The following is a 22,195-nucleotide window of genomic DNA, read 5'->3' on the forward strand; positions in this document are numbered from 1 at the left end:
AAGCGTTTTAATTCAAGATTTGTACCATTTAAAAGTCAGCACCTTGTCTTTAAACACTCCTTTGTCAAGATGTTCAATAGCATCTCGTACAATAGTCATACTGTCCTGTAATGTATATTTGCGTGTACGTGCACGGTGTTCACTTTTGTATTTTGGATTGTTGGGCGAAGGGTTCCATAATTGCAAGTTGACAGGAACGGGAGATGTCCTGCGTTTGTTGTTCCAAGCTGAATAAATTGGGAGGGATGGTTGTGTTTAAAATGAATTTTGTCACTAAGGTTTTAAGGGTTGTGTTCTTTGTTCCCACTTGATACAAATTCGACACTGGTCAATGGTGTTTTCGCGGGATGGTCGCGTTCATGCTGCTTGCTTCTCACATTACATTAGGCTTGGCATTAGGCTTTAAAAGCTATCCAACTTATGGCACTCCATTTTCTGTAACTGCAGCTCCCTGCTCGGTGTCAAAAAACTTAGTTGCATGTACATGAGCGACCGCCTTTCAAATCCACACATGCACACCAAAACGGAGGAGATGGAGGGTCCCTGCTGATTTGAAGAACCATGAACATGAAACCCATTGGGTTTCTACTTTTGTGGAAACTTTTTTTTTTTTCTCAAATGACGAGACACCTGTACGGAATGTTCCCTCCAATGTTTTACGTGTCTGCGCAAACACACTAAGACCCTGATGCTCCCTTTGACCACTGTTCGCAACATGCACTGTGGTCAGATCAGTGTCATCCATTGAAGTTACATGGCTCATTAAAAGATTCAGATTACAGCATTTATATTCCCATCAGAACATATTCAAGAACAACTCTGTTTTACAATGAAAATGTCAACAAACGAAAAATTAATTGCTAACCAAACCAAGCCAACTATGAACTATAAATTTGAAAGGTCGCTTCCAACTTTGTTTCATTTATTTATTTTTAATCCGCAATGATATCCCCTGTACGTTTTTCTTCGTGTAAAACTGAATTATTGCTTGCAGAATATCTTTAAGCAATGCCTGTTAAAAGCTGAATGATGCTCCCAAACAGTTTTAAGGTAAATGTTATGTTGCCTCCTATATGTACCGTACAGAATTAGCTTTTTGTGCACTGTATTGTCTGTACTTTTATCTTCAATCGGGCTGTGCCAAGGTGGAATTTTAACATTACACACCATCTCATCCTGTACTTTATACTTTGGCTTCAGACCAGACCTTTTTTTACTCGAAAAAGAGAAAATCTCATCTAGTTTCACCACTTTTTCTTCTATTATTCACATACCCCGACATTCATGTCATCTTAAAGCAACAGCATTTCTTTTTTTTTTACTTTTGCCATTATTAGAGAGTAATATTGATATGTCATTAGTAATAGCATGTCTCGCTCATCTTTGCTCTACGTTGCCCAGACGGTGTTGCTAACTAAAGCACCGGAGGCGGGCGCTGTCATTATAAACCATATTGAAGTCTGCGTAAGTACTGTAACATTTGTAATTATGAGTCTACCCTTTTAAGAGCGGAGGTGGCCGGTGTAAGGTAAACTAGGCAGGAGAGTGTGTGGCCAAGCAGCAGGTCGTTGTTAGAGAAAGTTCCGTGTGCTGCCGAAATGTTGATTAAACATTGCCTAAAACAATCCAGTGACTTTTACTTTTCAATTTTTACAGTATGTATGCGAATTGTGCTGTTGGATGTAGCAACCAGTCATCTCTCACTCACTGAATCACATTGCAAAACGCCACAAACTGAATAGCTGTATGTTATACTTTTAATCTGCGTTGGATTTTTTGCTTTTTTTGCACGCAATGCAGAATAGCTTCGCACAGAGACCACATCAGCGGTGCGCAATTGTGCATGTTCACAGCTTGGAGGGAACATTACCTGTATGTGCTCAATTTTTCTCTATTTTTTGCCACACCAATCACAAATTAGAGCACATATGCAACCAAAATAGTCACACTTTAGAGTCCTGCTCCCCCGCAAAAAAGTCAGATTTACAGCACCCTGCCAGAGTACTAAACCATGCTAACCGAAGACACAGATTGATCACCCTATAAGAGTCTGCGTCCTTGCAAATTTTTATGTGGGGACAAGGAAGACAAACAAGACCTCTGTTTCCAATTAAAACCCAATTCCCATTTTATTAACTAATGAACACATTGTGGCTAATCACAATTTTTGGTTGATTTTCACTGACCATATCCAAGTCGGATAATCTCCAGACCTATATAATCACGAAATCACTTGAAACACAATCTGTCCTGGCAAAAGCAGGTCAAATTAAAGATCTAAAAAAGCTGCAACAAAATTACATGATCAAAAGAAATTTTAGGAGAGTCAAATAAATTAATGGACATCCATCAGTCGGGAAATAGTTACAAAAGCCATTTTTAGGATTCCAGCACAAGTGGCCGGCCAAAAAAATGACCCCCAAAGAAGTCCAGTGACTCATCCAGGAGGAAATATAGGAACTCAACACTACTTCTACAGAACTGGAGGCCTCCTTTGCATCAGTTAAGGTCAGTGTTCATGACCCAACAATAAAGAAGAGTCTGGGGGAAAATTCCATCCATGGCAGAGTTTCAAGTTGAAAACCACTTCTGACCAAAAAGAATGAAGTCTGTCATACATTTGGAGTGGGAAAAAAAATCTGAATGATTCTCAATACATTTTGGATAAGATTGACAAATTACGATTTTTGGGATGGTGTGTCTCATTACATTTGGCGTATATGTAGCAAAGGATTTCAGAAAAGAACCCAATGTCAATAGTTAAACATGGTGGTGGTACTGTGATGGTCATGTACTGCTTCTACTCCTACGCCACCTGGACAATTTGCAGTCATTGATGGATTCTCCTCTTTAACAGAAAATACTGAAGAATGCTCAGCCGTTAGATCAGAGATTGGGAACCTTTTCGACAGAGAACCATAAAGGCTAAATATTTAAAAATGTACTTTCAAAACAGCCATACACTTTTAAAAACTAAGTAAAGCTATGTTTGTGCATTTAAGTAAGACCAACACTTTTACAGTACAGTAAGTCTCTGAATTATTTTAAACATAGTTACACTGGGCGGCATGGTGGAGCAGCTGGTAAAGCGTTGGCATCACAGTTCTGAGGATCCGGGTTCAATCCAGGATCAGCCTGTGTGGAGTTTGCATGTTCTCCCCGTGCCTGCGTGGGATTCCTCCGGGCACTCTGGTTTCCTCCATCATCTCAAAAACATGCAACATTATGTGGACACTCTAAATTGCCGCTAGGTATGATTGTGAGTGTGGTTGTTTGTCTCCATGTGCCCTGCGATTGACTGGCAACCAGTTCAGGGTGTTCCCCGCCTCCTGCCCGTTGACAGGTGGGATAGGCTCCAGCACTCCCCGCGACCCTCGTGAGAATAAGTGGCAAAGAAAATGGATGGATGGATTGTTACACTGTTGCTCACAAATGATGACAATAGTACGTCTTACCGTTAATGTGACAGCTAGTGCTGCACGGTTTTGCTGATGGCTTTGGAGTTCATACATCGTCAGATTAAGCTTCACGCAGGCGTTCAGACTTCCGTCCATTCACCGTGAAGGAAATTAAATTTGATTTGCCATCATGCCGGTACGATGGTGAACAGTTCATGCCGACAAAGGCTTTTATTTTATTTGTTTAATTATCTAGTCTTTAAATTGGCAAAATGTTTATTGGCAATGCTGAGTACGAAGGTTTTGGCATACTCCCCATCTGTGAATTTAAACACACAGCAGAACCAAACATCTCAGCGAAGGCTGTCTATTCTTGTTGAAAACTTCGGTGGTACTCATATTTTTTTTCTTTAAGCGAACTTTGTCAAAAGCGTTTCCATAATTAGTTGTTCCAACACGATTAGCATTAGACCCTTCTGTACCTCTGGACATAGACTATCACGCAAAAACTACGGCAACCCCACTAGGCCATACTGTCTGTGCGGCAACCCCACTAGGACAAAAGTTCTCTGCACTACAGAAATCACATGTTCATTATGTTGTTATGAGGGCTCCGCAAGCCATATGCAACCACCAAAAGAGTCAGGTATGGCCCAAGAGCCATAGGTTCCCGACCCCTGCGTTAGATTGTGACCTCAAGATGAAGTGCACTTGGGTTCTGCAACAGGAATTATGATCCAAAACACATCAAGAAGTCAACTTCTCAATGGTTTAAAAAAAAAAAAAAAGTTTAAATGCAGTGCAATGACCTTAAAAAGGCTGTTCATGGTTAAAACTGTTTTTGGTGAATACAAACAATTTTGCAAGGAAGTTATTAGGCATCAGACATGAGACTTGACTGAATGAAAAAAGACTGAAAAATAGCTGGAGGTCTGGGGCTGCAAGGATGATCAAAGGATGATCACCAATTTTAACATGCAAGTTTTATAAATTGTATGATGAATGAAATATATCTAGTACATCCATAAATAAATGCTATTCTGTTTTCAAAATGTACACAATATGATAGTTCATTATTGAGGTGCATACCTTTACCACAAAAAATTACAGATTCAACAAGTAAACTACTAGAAGTGAAACTAAATTGAGTTCAGATTTGTGCCATGGCATGCAAGCATGCTTTCATAGCGTGTATATCATATCCATTCAAAAATGTTTTAATTTCTTGTTTTTGGAAATGATTGAAATGTATGAATTTCACAACAATTATTAACGTCATGTTTCATTATCAATAAATATTAGACATTTTTGGTTCTGAACTCTCACCTCGTGTCTGCGCAAACACACTAAGTGCTCCCTTTGACCACTATGAGAAACAGACGTATGCGCTGTGGTCAGATCAGTGTCATCCTTTGAAGCTACATAGCTCATTCAAAGATTCAGATTACAGAATTTACACTCCCATCAGAACATTTTCAAGAACAACTCTGTGTTTTTGCAAACTTACAATGAAAATGTCAACAAACAAAAAAATACATTGCTAACCAAACCAAGCCAGCTAGAACTATAAATTTGAAAGGTTGCTTCCAACTTTGTTTCATTTTCTTTTTAACCAACAATGATATTCCTGTCTAGTTTTCTTGGTGTACAACTGAATTATTGCTTACAGATTATCTTTAGCGATGCATATTGAAAGGAGAATGATGCTCCCAAAACAGTTTTAAGGTTAATGTTATGTTGCCTCCTATTTTTAAAATACAGAATTCGCTTTTTGTGCACTGAATTGTCTATGCTTTCATCCTCGATCAGGCTATGCCAAGGTGGTATTTTAACATTATACACCATCTCATCCTGTATCTTTCTACTTTAGCTTCAGACCACACTTTTTTTTTTACTCAAAAAAGAGAAAATCTCATCCAGTTTCACCACTTTTTCTTCTATTATTCACATACACAGACATTCATTAAAGCAACAGCACTTTTTTTTTTCTTTTACCATTATTTGAGAGTAAACATAAGCAGTGTGTCTAAATCTCTTTGCTCTATGTTGCCCAGACTGTGTTGCTAACTAAAGCGCTGGTGGTTGACGGTGTTTGTAATCATGAGTGTATCCCTTTAAGAGCCGGGGAGGGCGGTGTCAAGTAAACTAGGAACTAGAAGTAAGCTGAGCAGTAGTAGAAGTGTGCTTCAATTAAAAAAAAAAAAAAAAAAAAAAAAAAACAAAGACAGGCTGTGGTTCACAACGCTGGATCGGTTTTCATGTGTGCTGAGTGTGCGAAAACTGCACAATTGCATTGGTCAAGACTACACAAAATAAGCTATGTATTTCTACTGATTTTTCATGCTCAGCTGTGCGATGGCGTGCAGGCGTGATAAGACTGCAAATGCCCCAGTAAACTGTCTTGTATACAAGCGTTTTTATTGGTCGAATGTGGAACAGACCCGTATCAAATTTTTTGCCTCACTTGCAAAAGTCTGATCGGAAAATGAAAGACTATGGATTCTGGGACGAGTTACGGTCGGAATATGGCAGAAAAACTGGATTTTTTTTCTTTTGATCTATGCAATTTAAAAAGATGGAATTCCGCCTATAAACAGAAAAATCACGTCTGAGATTTAGGGGGCGCATAGTTTTTTAACACAGCATCAGGTACCTTGGAAGTTTCTTTCGCCCTTAATAAATGAAATCATTTTAAGTTCACATGGGGTATATTTGTCTTTGTAAGTACATTTGTTTGATTTTGAACAAAGTATGGAAAATATACACATTATGAATATACTAAAATGAATCCAGGAAATCTGAATTGATTCACCTCCTGACCAGTGGAGGACACTTTTCATTACATTACTTGCGTTGGATTGTTGAAAGGTGCACTCAATTGCGCAACAACAAAAATGGTTATGCATATACTGTATGTACAGTTATGCTCATAACATTGCCAGGTAGAATTTGTGATTTTTTTTTCTTTTTAAATACTGAAAACTGAACATCAACCACCATTATTTTTTATGGTAATGTTTTTTTTAATATTGCTTTCTGAAAACCTTAATTTAAATCCCATTAAAATAAAATGTTAGGTTTTGTGTTTCAAATCTAAACCGAATAGAATTTGATGCACATTAATTTGAAAATATATCCATTATACAACCGTCACACACAGCTGTTGTATATCCTGTGGTTACCTTCTTTAGCTATGTTAGTAAAAATCATACTCTCTGCAGTTTCATAAAATACCACCTAGTAAATGTTTGTAGGCATATGCACACTTTTTAGATTAGTTCCAAATGAAAAAAGTTCAGATTTTTTTTTTTTCCAGTATTTCAACTTTATAAAGAATTCATTCTGTGAAATTAGACTAAATTGAATTAAATGAATTCTATTAACATACATCAGCCAGCCAATACTGATAAAAAAAAAGAATACAGTGTGTGTGTATTGTATGTGCAATTGTGTCGCCAATCCAACCTGCTTGGATGATGAGTTTAGCACACTCGTTACAGGGGAACAGTGCTACATACATGGTGCAGGCCTTCACATCTGCACTGTTCTTGTTCATAATGGCATTCAGCTCTGCATGGCACACTGCGGGAGAGAATCAGGTGTTTAATCCATTCCACATGTGAGTGTACCGTACGGACACTGAAGAGTTCATTGTCAAACATTTTTAACCTTCTGAGTTTTTGGCCAGTGTTGCATGTGTGCTAAATGAATCTTTCAGGCTATTAAAAATATATAAAAGGCTCGCATCTTCATAAAACAAATAAAATTTAAAATGAATGTTTCAGACATTTGAATTGTTAAAGAAATACACACAAAGTTAGCGATTTTTAGGTTTTAGGTGGAATTTCAGGACGAACTCAAAATGCACTGTTGTACAGGTGAACTAAATTTGGCCTTCTGCAAATTTTTGAATGCATGCCCAACATAATGAAAAAAAAAAATTGATGACGTGCACAAGAAGCTGGACGGCAAAATCCACAACAGGCATTAGATGCATAAATTGACAAACATTTCCTGTTTCAATTTGAAATTGAATTTTTTTCTTCATCATGGTGTTCACATTTTGACAACGAACAACTGATCAACAGTAATCCTTCATTGTAAAATTTAGTAGGATGCTTACAGAGGGAACCAATTGTGGTTTCAGTGCATCGCGTTTTTTTTTTCCAGCCCCCGCAAAAAAGCCAGATTGGCATACAGTATTGTATTACAGGAAAACGCATTGATACAAGGTGAGTGATTGGTCCCCGTTGCGACCTCGACCAATGAGAGCACATGTCAATTTATCTCGTGAGCTGATTGGCTGTGCATCACCGAAGCCCCACCCAGCAACTTCCGTTCCACTATCTCCCTTGTCAATCCTATCTGCCATTATCTACACTGTTGACATTGTGCGCGATAACCTCTCTAGTTCATAATGCCACTGTGCTGATGAGAAAGCTTCCTCCGAAACATCATACCAGAAGAGAAATATGAGATCGGTGAAAAAGTAAAACTACGACTGGATATGCTGAAAGAGTCAATAACCTTCAACAAGGAAGCGAAACGTGTGGTGACATCGTAAAATAAGAACATTGTATACCCTGAAGCTGTGTTACCTGTGTGGATTGAAGATTGCAGAGAGAAAGCAGTGAGTTTGGACACCAACATAATTACAACAAAAGTTAAATCCCTTTCTGATCAAATCCATCCTGGTGACGATGATGAAGACTCTGAAGAAAGTGCTGGCGAACCTGAAGCCAGCACAATCACTGCAAGGAGCGATTCACCCACTCGCGGACCAAGCTTTTCAGCAAGCAAAGGTTGGTTTGAAAAATTTCAGAAACGTTACATCTTAAAAGGCGTGCCCTTGTACGGTGAGGCTTCCTCCGCAGACAACGATACTGTTGGTTATGTGGAGGTAGAATTTCCAAACCTCATTAGTGAGGGAGACTACCTCCCGGAGCAGATTTTTAACATGGACGAAAGAGGTCTTTTTTTGGAAGAGGATGCCTTCAAGCACAATCCTCTTCAGGGAAGAAGTGAATAAGCCAGGCTTCAAGGCTCATAAGGACCATGTAACCGTCGTCATGTGTGGCAGGCAATGCAGTTGGTTTTCTGCTGAAACCAGAATTTATTTATGAAGCAAAAACTCCCCGGGCATTAAATAAAAATAAGGCTCTGCTCCCCGTATAATGGATGCATAATTCCAAGTCTTGGATCACAAAGGCTCTGACACTGGAATGATTCCTCTACTGCTTCATTCCACAGGTGAAGCAATATCTGTCAGGAAAGGGCCTCCACTTTAAGGCCATTCTTCTGATGGACTGTGCAGGAGGCCATGCAACAGACTTTCAGTATGGCGGGGTGCAGATATAGTTTCTTCCTCCGAACACCACATCCCTCATCCAGTCAATGGATCAAGGTGTCATTCGTGCCTATTAGGCACTCTACACTCGCTCCACGATGGAGGGCCTCATCTCAGCAGTTGACGACGACTGTAATGAATTCAGTGTGAAAGACTACTGGCATTGTTTCGACATTGGCACATGTTTGTGTAATATCCAGTAGGTATTAAGAGGCACGAAGAGAGAGATGATAAATTCAAGCTGGAAGAAATTATGGCCACATGTGGTGCATGACTATATGCTGACATGCTGATAAGCTTACCAAATCATCAGTGTCACTCTAAATCAATCAATCCAATAAAATCTTCAGCCTCGTCACTTCTAAACAACTCCCCCAACTCCAGAGGGAGACGACGCTCTTGTACGTCGATTTTGTCAGACTCATCGTCAGGTCCAGTTACAACTAGCCAATCCCATCATATCTGAATCCCGACAGGAAGGTTTTGGTTATCACTGAAGCTCATAGTTTATTGAGCAATGACTTCCCGTAAAGTTGCAGGGCGTATTTTTTTGAGTTTGTTTTTGCATGGCATGTTCACCCGGAAGCTGTGCTCTCCATCTGTCATCCAATGCTCCCACAAGTTACGCAAGACTGCCTACCGCCCATTTACAGAGACCACAAATGGCTCGAGTATTTTGGTAAAGCCTCTAGGGATGATGTGAGGTAAGGAGTTGAAAACTTAATTTATTTTTGAACTGTGGCGTGATGAGCAGTCACATGCTATCAATACATCATAATCAGAGCTTTTTGTGCTCTGATTAAAACATCTGGACACTTCCTGTAGCTGCATATTTCTCCACTTGAATCTTGTAATCTGCAGAATATGATTTTTTAAATGCCATTTTTGTTTCAAACTTTTCAGTTTTTATAAGTTGCCACGAATGTTGAAATGATGAAATTTCAGAGGTCCCGAAGTAGCAGGTACAGATACACGGCGTAGAGCGTGCTCTTGTGGTTGCCAGTGTGAAAATAATGGCTAAGCAGCTCAGAAAATGGATGGTTGGATATAATGTGTTAATAATTTCACATAAGTCGCTGGAGTATTAGTCGCACCCCTGACACAACTATGAAACAAATGGTCTTAAAAATACGTTAAATTTAAGTCAATGGGCATGATAAGTGTTGATTTCTGACCATGACTGCAAGTCACAAACAAAAATGGACAGAAAACGACAGCGAACAACAGCAACGCCGGCAAGCAACAACGCCTCGGCTGCGCACATCGACACATTTAGCACTACTGACTTACGTACTTTATTGAGTTATTATGAGACGGGTCATTTGTTATTCGTTCTGAGATGAAGGAATACGTCGTCAGACGCGGACAGGGCTTTTTATGATTGCTGCTTTCGGAAATGTTCAAGTTTGGTGACTACCATACCATATTATACCATATATACCTTATTTTTTTTAATAGCTCAAAACAGAACCCACAAAGCTCTCATCCTTTGCACCCGTGCAATCTGTTTTTCATGACGAACCGGGTGATTTTGGCAAAGTGTCAGGAGTGAATCCATCCTCCAGAGTGTTCTAGCAATATCCAGCAATACAACGAGATGGCATTTTGGCTAACATGCGGGAAAAAACAGCTACTTTCCACCCGGTAAAACTGGTATAAACACACGAACCCGCCAGTGTGGGTGTCTAGAAAAAACGTCACTTTCTGCTTCCTCTCCAAAACGAATGCCTCTAGAGGATTTTCATGGCAGGAGATACAAAAATCCATATACGACAACATCATGACATGATGAAAAAAATGGATGGGTCGATTCGGCTGCCTTGTTTTTTTTTTAATAAAAACATACTCAAACCTATGCTTTACATGTCGATGGCACTTTAAATTCACATTCGCACATCGAAGGAAACAGCATTTTCTTGTCTACAAACATTTCTACTGAGGCAGTTTTATCCGTCCATCATAGGTGAGCTGGAGCCTATCCCAACGGACTCTGGCAAGAGGTACAGTACACCCTGAACCGGTCACCAGCCAATCAGGACACATAAGTTTACGTTTTGGGATGTGGGAGGAAACCAGAGTACCTGGAAAAAGTCCACGCAGACATGGGCAGAACATAATTCCACACACCCGAGACCGCATTTGAAACCGGTTCCTCAGAAATGTGAGGCAGACATGCATGTCAGTCAGCCGCCATGAGGCTTAATTAACTTTATTAATTAGAGAAACAAGTAACCTTGTCATTCAGGCACTAATTTATCCAACTGCAGTATTACATCAAAAAGAGGGAACAGAAGAAAAGGTCAAAGAAAATGTACCTTCATGTCAAATAAATGCTAGCGGTGCTCTCACCAGTAAATTATGGGAATTAAAAAAAAAAAAAAAAGTTCCAAGATTGATTCTTGTCAACTACACAGACTAAACCAGACTGTAATGAACAGTTCGCCCAGACAGCGAACAGCCAGCCTGTTATGGAGCCATTTGAATGATTACAAAGCTAGCAGCTAATGCTAACAAAAAAACGAAGTCATGTGCATGATTCCCACAATTCAATGCGGAATATTGTTTTTGCAACAATTAATGAGTTTGTTAAATGTTGTTGCCGTTTCTGTATGTTAGTAGTGCTTTGTAGAATTAGTACCTGTCACAATTATTATTTTCAGTACTGTGTGAAAGACTGACCTCCAGGTCAATTCCTCGACACCATCGTGCTCAAAATGGCATTGTTAAAATGAAAGGAAAAAAAAAACAATATAAAGAGAATATCAACTTCATCAGTACATTATCTGTAAGTTGTGTAAAAAAATGGAACATGCTGACCCTTTTGAGAGCTCCAGAATGTTCATTTCTCAACGCTATGGAAAAAAAAAAAAAAAAAAACAAATTTTCAAGACAATGGGTTAGGGTCCAAGTTATGTGATGTACCATTGCCAGTCAAGTTCAAGTTTCAAGTCTTCCAACATTTAGTCGAGTATAAAGTTAAATTCATGATTGATGTCTGAGTCCAGTCCAAGTCATGTTTTTTCAATTTGGTCTCATTTTTCATTTAGTCCTTTCTTCAGTCTCTGATTTGGTGTTCATCAAATGCTGTGGTTTTTTTTTTTTTTTTCAAATACAATAAAATTCTGGAAACGTAGATTGAAGTTTCAATTTTATTACTTTTTTTTTTCTAAACCAACATCCATACATCAATATATGCTTTTTACTATACGGTGACCACTTGGAATAAAATCAGGTTAACAGTGAAAAGCAAAAAGACAAAATCCTTTTTCTTTAAGAAACATTCTTACCATAAGGATATTTAGTGTCCAGAGGGTCATCTGCTGACCGAGCCCAAGGTAAGTGGTCATCATCGCAACCATTAGGCATTCCGTTGTAGCCAATGCCAACAATTTTATTATCCTGGTTCACTATACAGGCCCCCACCTGCATTCAGAAAAACATTTCAAAATTAGTTTAAAACCGGCATGATGGAGCAGCTGACGAGCACTGGCCTCACAGTTCTGAGGACGAGAGAAGGGTGAGTAACAAGCAAAAGGTATCATGGGGGACGGAGGACAAGGTAAACTTTGACAGCCAAGAGAAAATATATGTAGGACAGTATGGACACACTAGGGATCGCAACCGGTTACAAATAACCAGTTAAAAAAAAACTGTGTTCGGTTTTTTAAAACCAAAACCGTAATCGGACTTTCGAAAACGGTTAAAATTTCCAATCATTTCTTCTGGTTCGGGTACTCCACATTGCGCCATTTTTTCAACATCATTTCCACTTTTTTCAAGTTTCGCTGTTAGAGTAAAGTTGGACTCAAAGAACATTCAATTAATTCAATTAATTACATTAAATCAAAGAAACAAACATGGCATCGAGGAAACGCTCGGTATACTTGAATGCCCTTTCTGAAAGTCCGAAAGAAGAATGATTACATTAAAACATTTTTACAAAAAAAATAAAAATTTAATTTACACAAGTGCGTTGTTGAAAGCGACATTCAACAAGCTTGTTTGTCAATATTGTATACAAACTACCCCATTACCGCGGAGTAAATTAACGATCAATGGTGTAGCGCCAGAGAAAAGGAGTCTGAGGCGGAGTGTCGGACACAGGAACAAAACTTGTTTTATTGGCAGACATCAAAACACTACTCGCATAACGGGAGGAACTCTGAACTCGTTACACCGGAAAAGCAACAAGAAAAACAGTCTGTGCGGAACCCCGCACCCCAACTCGAGGTCCCGCGGCTGAATTATGTAAACAATGGTACTGGTTTTAAAAGTGTGTGCAAACCTGGTGAACAACTACAGGAAATGTTTAATCTCTGTAGTTGCAAACAAAATCTACTGTATTAAATATTAACATTGGTTTTCTCAGGTGCTGAAATACTTATTTGCAGCTGTATCACACAAACAAATTGTTAAAAAAAAAAAAAAAAAAAAAATCATACGTTGTCATTTCTGGATTTTTCTTTTTCGATTATCTCTCTCACAGTGGACATGCACCTGCGATGAAAATTTGACCCCCTCCTTGATTTCTAAGTGGGAGAACTTGCAAGATAGCAGTGTGTTCAAATACTTATTTTCTTCATTGTATCATAAAAACAGAATTTATTGTGATGAAGGAATCCAGTCATTGCCCCTCAACCCAGTAAAAGACAATTATTGTATGAGGTCAGGTCAGAAAAGCTTTAGCAGGGACGCACAGACTTCCTTCTCCCCAGCCACTTCATCCAGCTCTTCCAGGGGGGATCACAAGGCGTTCCCATGCAATCTGAGGGATGTAATGCCTGCACCATGTCGTGGGTTGCCGCTGTGGTCTCTTCACAGTGGGACATGCCTGGACCATATCACCAAGGCGGTGACCGGGAAGCATCCAAATAAGATGCTCCAGAAACCTCATCTGGCTCCTCTCAATGCGGAGCTCCTCCCAGATGACCGAGCTTCTCACCCTCTCTCAGAGAAATCTCAGACACTCTGCGGAAGAAACTCATTTCAACCGCTTCTATCCGGGATCAGTCACAAGGTGAAGGTAGGAATACAGATTGACTGGTAAATTGAGAGCTCCGGCTTTCGGCTTACCTCGTTCTTTACCACAATGAACCGATACAGTCAACATCACTGTCAATACTGCACTGATCTACCTGTCTATCTCTCCTTCTATTCTTTACTCATGAACAAGACCCCAAGATACTTGAACTCCTCCACTTGGGGCAGAATCTCATTCCTGATCTGGAGAAGGGGTGCCATTTTTCCGATTTTTCCACTCTTTTCCGATTGAGGACCAAGGTCTCAGATTTCTAGGTGCTGATTCTAATCCCAGACGCTTCAGACTCATCTGCGAACCCCTCCAGTGACAGTTGCCGATCCCATCTTGAAGCCAACGAAACCTCATCATCTGCAAAAAACATGCAATACTGAGGCCACCGAACCGGACTCCCTCTACGCCTTGGTTATGCCTAAAAATTCTGTCCATAAAAGTTCTGACCAGAATCTGTGGCAACGGTTAGCCTTGGCGGAGTCCAACTCTCACCGGAAATGAGTTCAACTGACTGCAGCTTACCTCGTTCTTTACCACAATGAACCAACCAACAATGCGGACCAACCACTGACACAGGCCATACAAGGAACCACCAGCCACTGTCAGTTTAGCACCACATACTCCTGAAGCACCCCTCATAGGACTCACGAAGGGACACAGTCGAACGCCTTCTCTGAGTCTATAATACCCATGTAGGCTGTGACGACCCTACCAAGGGTGTAGAGTCGATCCAATGTTTCATGGCCAGTACAAAAACCACACTGCTCTTCCTGAATCTGAGATTCGACTTCCTGACGGACCTTCCACTGCAACACCCCTGAATACACTTTTCCAGGAAGGAAGACGGATGACATTCCACATCTCCAGCTTCTGTAGCCGGGGATCGGATCGCCAAGGCCCTTGCCTACAGCCACTACCCAGCTTGCACTCCACCTGACCTGACCAGGTGATGAGCACATGGGAAGGGTAACCCATGTTACTCTCCCTGGCTGTGCCAGGCCGGGCCCAGTGGGTACAGACCTGCCCACCAGGCGCTCGGCAGTGGGGTACCCGGTGACCTGTGTCCAGGAAACTGTTCCATTTGTATTTTTCTTCATATGATTCTTATAGCCGTGCTTTGTCTCATCCCTCAGCTAGGACCTGTTTATCATGGGTGACCATAGCAGTAGCGTGAAGGCCCTTGACAAATTTACCTCCTAGTATAATTGGGACACACAAACCCCTCTACCACGATAGAGTGACTGCTTCCTGGAGGGGATCTGTGAATCCACACGTGATGGCGTCCGAGAAGGTGCCACAGACGGCCTTCGTGCCAGCTGAGGAACACAAATGTGATGGAATCCATCATTATTATTATTAGAGTGGTACCAACAAGTAACTTTTTCATACGAGTTTGTTGAGATACGACCCGCTGCCAGGACAATTTTTTGTTTCATCTTGTGAACAAGCTGTGCTCGCATTTTGTTATTTTTCATTTACTGCAAGTGATTTTTCAACCATGCAGCTAAAGAAAGCAATTGCTAAGGAAAGTGGTTAAAAGAAGAGGATGATGTTGATGGATGTGAAATAATAGAAGAACATGAACAATGTGTACGAGTGAACGACTTGGGAAAGAGTTATAACCGTTCTAAGTAAGCAAAACTGAAAAAAAATATATACAGTGGCAATTAAGTTCATTTAGTGTACACTATAACTTAGCTGAGTGCTAAGTAGCAAAGTAAATGATACAAATTAAGTTCAGCATAAGTGAAAGAAAAATAACCTTGTTGCAATTAAGTTCAGAAATGGTGTAAAGAAGAGACTGACCGAAAGTGACTAAAAAAGCACCTCGTCCACAAACATCCGCCATCTTCTTTCTATACCCTCCACCAGTATCTTCTGTTACCAGAAGTCTCATCTCCAAAGTAAGTACACTTTATAAAAGCAGTTCTTTTCTTCACATTTTATTTTGTTTTAATACAATATGTATTATTTAAAAATACACTTTTCTTTAAGATGTGGAAAATAAAAAAATGGGGAGGCATTTTGGCGGCTGGAATGGATTAATGGCATTTACATTAATTTCAACGGAGAAATCTGCTTTGACATAAGAGTAACTTTAAAAAAGAGCTCAGTCCCATCAATAATTAAACTCGTATCTCAAGGTAGCACTGTGATCAGCTAATATGAATCTTATGATAAGACCGTCAACTTCAGTGCATCGGTGAACGTGTCAAGCTCATTTCGCGAAACCCCAGGTCGGTGCGTGTACCACTTTAAGAAAAAAGAAAAAAAAAAAAAAAGAAAAAAAAAAAAAATCAGATGACTGACAGCTACTGAATTAGTCGTGCAAATGTGCCAAAATACTGTATGTTGCTCACCAACCGACAGAATCAGAGAATCTGATTGTTCTGTGCTATTTTCAGATATATATTTTCAGTTTGTGTAGAGTTTGTGGATGCAATGAAGCCATCAAGTCTGGGAGTATTGTCATTTGACAATGCCAAATAAGGTTAATGATTTCCTTATCCACTTTATTCTAGTTTTCATTTATTTATGACATTCAAAAAAAAAAACCTCCTAATTTAAATACTTTTTTCATGCATTAACTAAGAATTTTATTTGGAGGTGAACTGTTGGCTCTGTCTGTACCACAATGTTAAGATACATAGCCTGAAATGAAAATGAAGATTCTGGCAATACCTCGATGCTTTTTTAAAAATATTTTTTTCTTTGTCGGATGCAGAGCTTCACTGTTTCGATGGGAAAGCACGACTCTTTTTCACGCTCAGGCATTTGATACGACTGAATGAAAAAAGACTGAAATATAGCCCGAGATCTGGGGGCTACAAGCATGATCAAAGGATGATCACCAATATTAATGTGCAAGTTTTATAAATTGTATCATGAATGAAATATATCTAGTACATCTATAAATGGTATTCTGTTTTCAAAATGTACACAATAAGATCGTTCATTATTTAGGAGCATACCTTTACCCCAAAAATTACAAATTCAAATACAAATTCAACTAAGTAAACTACTAGGAATAAAGCTAAATTAAAATCAGATTTGCGTCATAGCATGCAAGCGTGGTTTCATAGTGTGTATATCGTATCCATTCAAAAATGTTTTCATTTCTTGTTTGAATGATTGAAACGCATAAATTTGACAATTATTAATGTTATGTTTCCATATCAGTAAATAATAGACATTTTTCAAGTAATTGCTTATGAACTCTCACCTCTTGTCTGAGCAAACACACTAAGCCCGTGAGCACTCCCTTTGACCACTGTGAGCAACATCAGACGTATACACTGTGGTCAGATCAGTGTCATCTATTGAAGCAACATGGCTCATTCAAAGATTCAGGTTACAGCATTTACATTCCTATCAGAACATTTTCAAGAACAACTCTGTGTTTTTGCAAACTTACAATGAAAATGTCAACAAACAAAAAAATATATTGCTAACCAAACCAATCCAACTATGAACTATAAATTTGAAAGGTCGCTTCCAACTTTGTTTCATTTTTTTTTTTTTTTTTTTTTTTTAAACAAACAATGATATTCCTGTCTGGTTTTTCCTTGTATACAACTGAATTATTGCTTGCAGATTATCTTTAGCAATGCATGCTGAAAGGTGAATGATGCTCCCAAAACAGTTTTAAGGTTAATGTTATGAGGTCTCCTATATTTAAAATACAGAATTAGCTTTTTGTGCACAGTATTGTTTATGCTTTCATCATCGATCAGGCTATGCCAAGGTGGTATTTTAACATTATACACCATCTCATCCTGTACTTTCTACTTTGGCTTCAGACCACACCTCTTTGCTCTACATTGCCCAGGTTGTGTTGCTAACTAAAGCACTGGTGCTTGACAGTGTTGGTAATTATGAGTGTAGCCCTTTAAGAGCCTAAGGAGGGCGGTCTCAGGTAAACTAGGAAGTAGAAGTAGCCTGAGCAGCAGACCATGTGCTTTCGTGTTAAAAAAAAAAAAAAAAAAAAAAAAGACATCACGCTGCGGTTCACTGCGCTGGATCGTTTTTTTTTTTTTTTTTTTTATGTGCGCTGAGTGTGCGACAACTGCACAATTATATTGGTCAAAACTACACAAAATAAACGACGTATTTCAATATCTAGAGATGAAAGTGGACTTTCATGAAAATTCCTGAAAATACAAATGCGAGCACTGAAGGTGTGAAGTCCTGCTAGGGGGGTCCGGGGGCATCTCCCCGTGAAATTTTTGAAAAAAAATGGATGGCTGTGGTGCATTCTAAGTCCTGACCCAAAAAAAAAAAATTGGCCTGAAGTTCCCTAAGGGCCAAGCACAGATTTTTTTGCCCCCCATTCCCCTATCACTGGATAGCATAAAAATCACATTTGTCATTAAAATATGGCATCTTATCTCAAGACAAATGAATTAAGTGAACTATTCAGTAAAAAGACATCTGAAATTGTCCTTCTCCCCACATTATACATATTATAGTATAGATATAGAATATACACGGAAATACACTAGAATTTCCACACCGTACAACAAAACATGTTAAAGAAGTTGATCTGTAGTAATTACTGTTATCGTTTAAGTCTCAAACGTGTTACGTCGCGTTGTACCGATACACTCGACACACACACACAACCACACACACACACACACACACACACACTTGAAAAATGTATGATTCTGGTCAGTCATGCTCGCAGATAAAGTTGTGGGTGTTATTGGGGATGGCCTTACAATAACTTACTGGATTAATATAACATAACTAAATTAAAAATAAAATAAACAAATACATAACGAAAATAGAAAACTAAAATTTCAAACTCAGAAATGATAATTTCCAATTTCAACTGATATCTGTAAAACATGATATAAAACAGTATTGACACCGCGCCATCTAGGGGGCAAGAACACTGACTTAACCCAACAATTTGTAGCTTATTCTTAGTTAAAAATGATCAATCCGTGAAGTTGACTTCAAGGGAACTCTGCCCCCCCCCTCCCCCTGAGTTATAAGTGCCACAACAATCAAAAAACATTCCATCCATCCATTTTATTCCTATCCCTACACACCAAAAGAAACCCCTTGATATACTAATACTGTACTGTTCTTTACAACACTCATCCATTTTCTTAGCTGCTTATCCTCACGAGGGTCGCAGGGAGTACTGGAGCCCATCCCAGCTGTCAACGGGCAAAAGGCGGGGTACACACTGAACTGGTTGCCAGCCAATCGCAGGGCAAATAGAGACAAACAGCCACACTCACAATCACACCTAGGGGTAATTTAGAGTGTACAATTAATGTTGCATGTTTTTGGGATGTGGGCGGAAACCATAGGGCTTGGAGAAAACCCACGCAGGCACGGGGAGAACATGCAAACTCCAAACAGGCAGGTCCAGGATTGAACCCGAGACCAACGCTTTCCATCTGATCCACCGCACCACTTTAAAAAATATTTCCATGAATATTTCATTTATGGAATAAGAGTTAAACAGGATTATAATTTAGTGTCAACATACAACTTAACAGGAATCTGCTGCTAATCAGTTTCCAGACTTGCTGTGTATGCTTATGGGTTTAGTCAGGTGAGGGATTTGCTGTTACATCAGTTTCTCCGAGACTGTTGCATCAATTGACCCCTCCGTAGAAATTGCGTCACCAGTGTCGCTGACCAATCAGTTCAATCAAATTTTTCGTAATAGGTTTTGTCAACTTATCTTCATCATTCTGTCCTTTTTTGCCGACCCACAGCAGGAGGAAACTGCACTTTTCCTCTTCAGCTGTGTTTTTAAGCGGTCCTGTGAACATGAGTTCGGCGTATTGCTTGAGTCAACGCCATGCATCTGGTAAATTGACCCCTCCGTAGAAATTGCGTCATCCGCGTCGCTGACCAATCAGAGGCCAGAGATCTGCATAAACCACGCCCCTTTTCCACCCACCGTTCCCTCAGACAACGTTGCATGGTCCAGTATAGCTTTTGTTAGCGTTTTATCGCGTATTTGGGTTCTTTAACAATAGATATGGTTAAGAGGTGTAGTCACAGACTTTGTAATAGTGACGACAGGTATCCTGAAAGGCTAGTTGGTGGTGATCAATTCGTACCCTTTCCAAAACCGAAGACCCAGTACGAAAAATGTCTTCGATGGATCAAACTTTGTGGAAGACCGCATCATCAACAGAATCCATCTAAAATCAACCGGAACAGAAGACCGAGTATGAAAAATGTCTTCGATGGATCAAACTTTGTGGAAGACTGCATGATCAACTGAATACATCAACCGGAACAGATATGTTTGCACGAAGGTAAACCTTATATTTGATTTTCAATGCATGTCTCATATAAATGAATTACCAGTTCTTCGCTTGCATAACATAGCTACGTGTGAATGATTGACACACTTGATCTGTGTTGAGCGATATTTTGCAATGATCTGACTGCACAAACGTGTCCCTTTGTTCGCGGCTAATGAGCTAAGCTAAACCGGACTAGAAGTCCTAAAGCCTTCGACGTGCACAGAGACACCAAGACTGAAGGAAGGATGTTTGAGGACACTAAAGCAGTGATTGTCGTACTCGGTCGGGACTTACGTAGGTTCGGCACTAATTCAAGAATAATTATTGAGGGGAGCGCGTGACGTTACACAAATAAAATGAGAGAAACAACTCATAAATCAAGCCTCGCCTTCTTTTCCTTCATACGGCGGTTCATAAACGGCTATAAAGATACACATACAGATTCTGCACACAAGTGTGATAGGTAACACGAAAATAGGAAACTGTCAATGACAAATTCGTCTTTGGGTTATAATATAATATAATATATTATGTGGCTTCTCGGTCTTTCTCTGACTCCGGAAAGATCTCGCGCTAATATCAATGGTTTCTCCGTCGATATGCATGTAAATACCATTCAAATACCCCTCGCTGAAATACTTGAACCCCTGCTGTCTGCTTTTCAACGATATTTTACGGTTAGCTAAGAATGAGAGTGAGAAATCAGCTGGTAAATCGGACAGTTTCGCTCTAGTCTTTTCTTTCTGCGCTGCCATTTTTCCTAATTGTTTGTCTGAGGTTAGCACACGTGGGGTGATGTAACTTTAGGAGGCGTGGTTAAGTGCCCTGTATGGAGGGGTCAATTATTTGACCAAACGCGGAAGCACAGAAACAAGTTTTCAAACCTTTTAGCAGATTCCCTGTGCATGTTGAGGTTGCTGACATGATGGTTTGAAAATTTAGCAAGATCATATTCAAACTATCATGTCAGCAACCCACAGCATAAACAGTGTCACCAAAGGTGTTTTCATGCCCATGTGACGTAATCAATCATGGCGGGGGTCCTTTTGACGTTAATGAGCCGAGTTTGCAGGCAGTTGAATTATTGTTTAATTCGAACAGTACATATGCAAGATTTACAGCATGCTGCATTTTGATTAGTGGTGGCACATACAACAAAAACTTGAAACAAATATTTATGCCTCTGCTATACTGACTGTATATTACAGCTAATTACGTTAATTTGTGACTTGGAACTTAGCCTTGAAGTAAAAGTATCCTCCGAAGTATCCGCCGGATCCATCTTTTGGGGAGTTTAAAAGACAATCTCGTTGTGACCACCCAAATACACACCTGTGAACTCGGGTCTTTGCTTCTCTGGGCTGACAAAAAGGCCACAGCCATAAAGTACTCCGGCCATTCCAGGTAGTCTTCCCTCTTCTTGGTTTTGCATCTGCACAGAGAAAAATGGGACTTAAAGCTTTGCAAAGCATCTTTTTGATTGCAAGAACATGGCTTACAGGTGGTAACGCTGATGTACACAGGCTGGTGTGTTAGCCACCTCTTCTCGTCAGAAGAAAGACATCTTACCCATTGCAAATATCAGGTTTATCCCGCTGTATGCGCTCCATATTTGTTCAATGTGGTACGCAACGCCGAATTTTACTTTTTCAGCCACTTCTCGAGCACTTCCGCCTAGTTTAACATTACCCGGAAGTAAATTCTCGCGCTGCCCGAGTTTTGTTTTCCAGGTACAGTACTTGGTGCTCACTGCCAACCAGGTTTCGAACGTCAACTAGTGTCCGACTGGGTGGGCGTGCTTACAGCGCGTTCAAAACCCCTTAAATTTGGCTCAAAATCAGGTCAATTTGAGTCTTTTTGAAAGATTTATAACCTTATTGATAAACTACATCACCATTTTCAACATATCAGGGAGGGAGTAAAAATGCTGCATAAAAGTGGATAAAAATGCAGCAAACCAAATTCTAATGAAGTTTGGACGTTGTGTTCAATAAAAACAGAATACAGCGAATTAAAATAATGTACACCCTATATTTAATGGCAAAGATGGGTGTGTGTAGAGAGCAAGAGATAGATAGATAGATAGATAGATATGGTGGCACACCTGCAAAGTGTTGACCTCACAGTTCTGAGGTCC

General features: G+C 39.7%; 1 protein-coding gene and 1 long non-coding RNA gene across 4 annotated transcripts in view; one reads left to right on the top strand and one right to left on the bottom strand.

Moving 5' to 3' along the window:
• The window catches only part of dctd (dCMP deaminase), a 31,864-nt gene extending 9,808 nt beyond the window's left edge, over positions 1–22,056 (bottom strand). The window contains exons 1-5 of one of the 3 annotated variants that reach the window (XR_009796479.1): positions 21,628–22,056; positions 21,391–21,490; positions 12,033–12,168; positions 6,864–6,980; positions 3,059–3,206 (exon numbers count right to left, since the gene is read on the bottom strand). Coding sequence is in view for 2 of the 3 variants with exons in the window: in XM_061830342.1 (XP_061686326.1) it covers positions 6,864–6,980; positions 12,033–12,168; positions 21,391–21,490; positions 21,628–21,668 (394 nt within the window). In the remaining variant the exon portion in view is untranslated. Of the gene's footprint in view, positions 1–3,058; positions 3,207–6,863; positions 6,981–12,032; positions 12,169–21,390; positions 21,491–21,557 lie in introns of all 3 variants that reach the window. The other 2 variants (XM_061830343.1, XM_061830342.1) reach the window with 2 other exon arrangements.
• Positions 1–22,195, top strand: part of LOC133506318 (uncharacterized) — an 85,185-nt gene that overhangs the window by 13,606 nt on the left and 49,384 nt on the right. The gene's annotated exons all lie outside the window — the stretch shown is intronic.

This window comes from Syngnathoides biaculeatus, chromosome 9 (assembly GCF_019802595.1).
Source record: "Syngnathoides biaculeatus isolate LvHL_M chromosome 9, ASM1980259v1, whole genome shotgun sequence".
NCBI classification, from domain to species: Eukaryota; Metazoa; Chordata; class Actinopteri; order Syngnathiformes; family Syngnathidae; genus Syngnathoides; species Syngnathoides biaculeatus.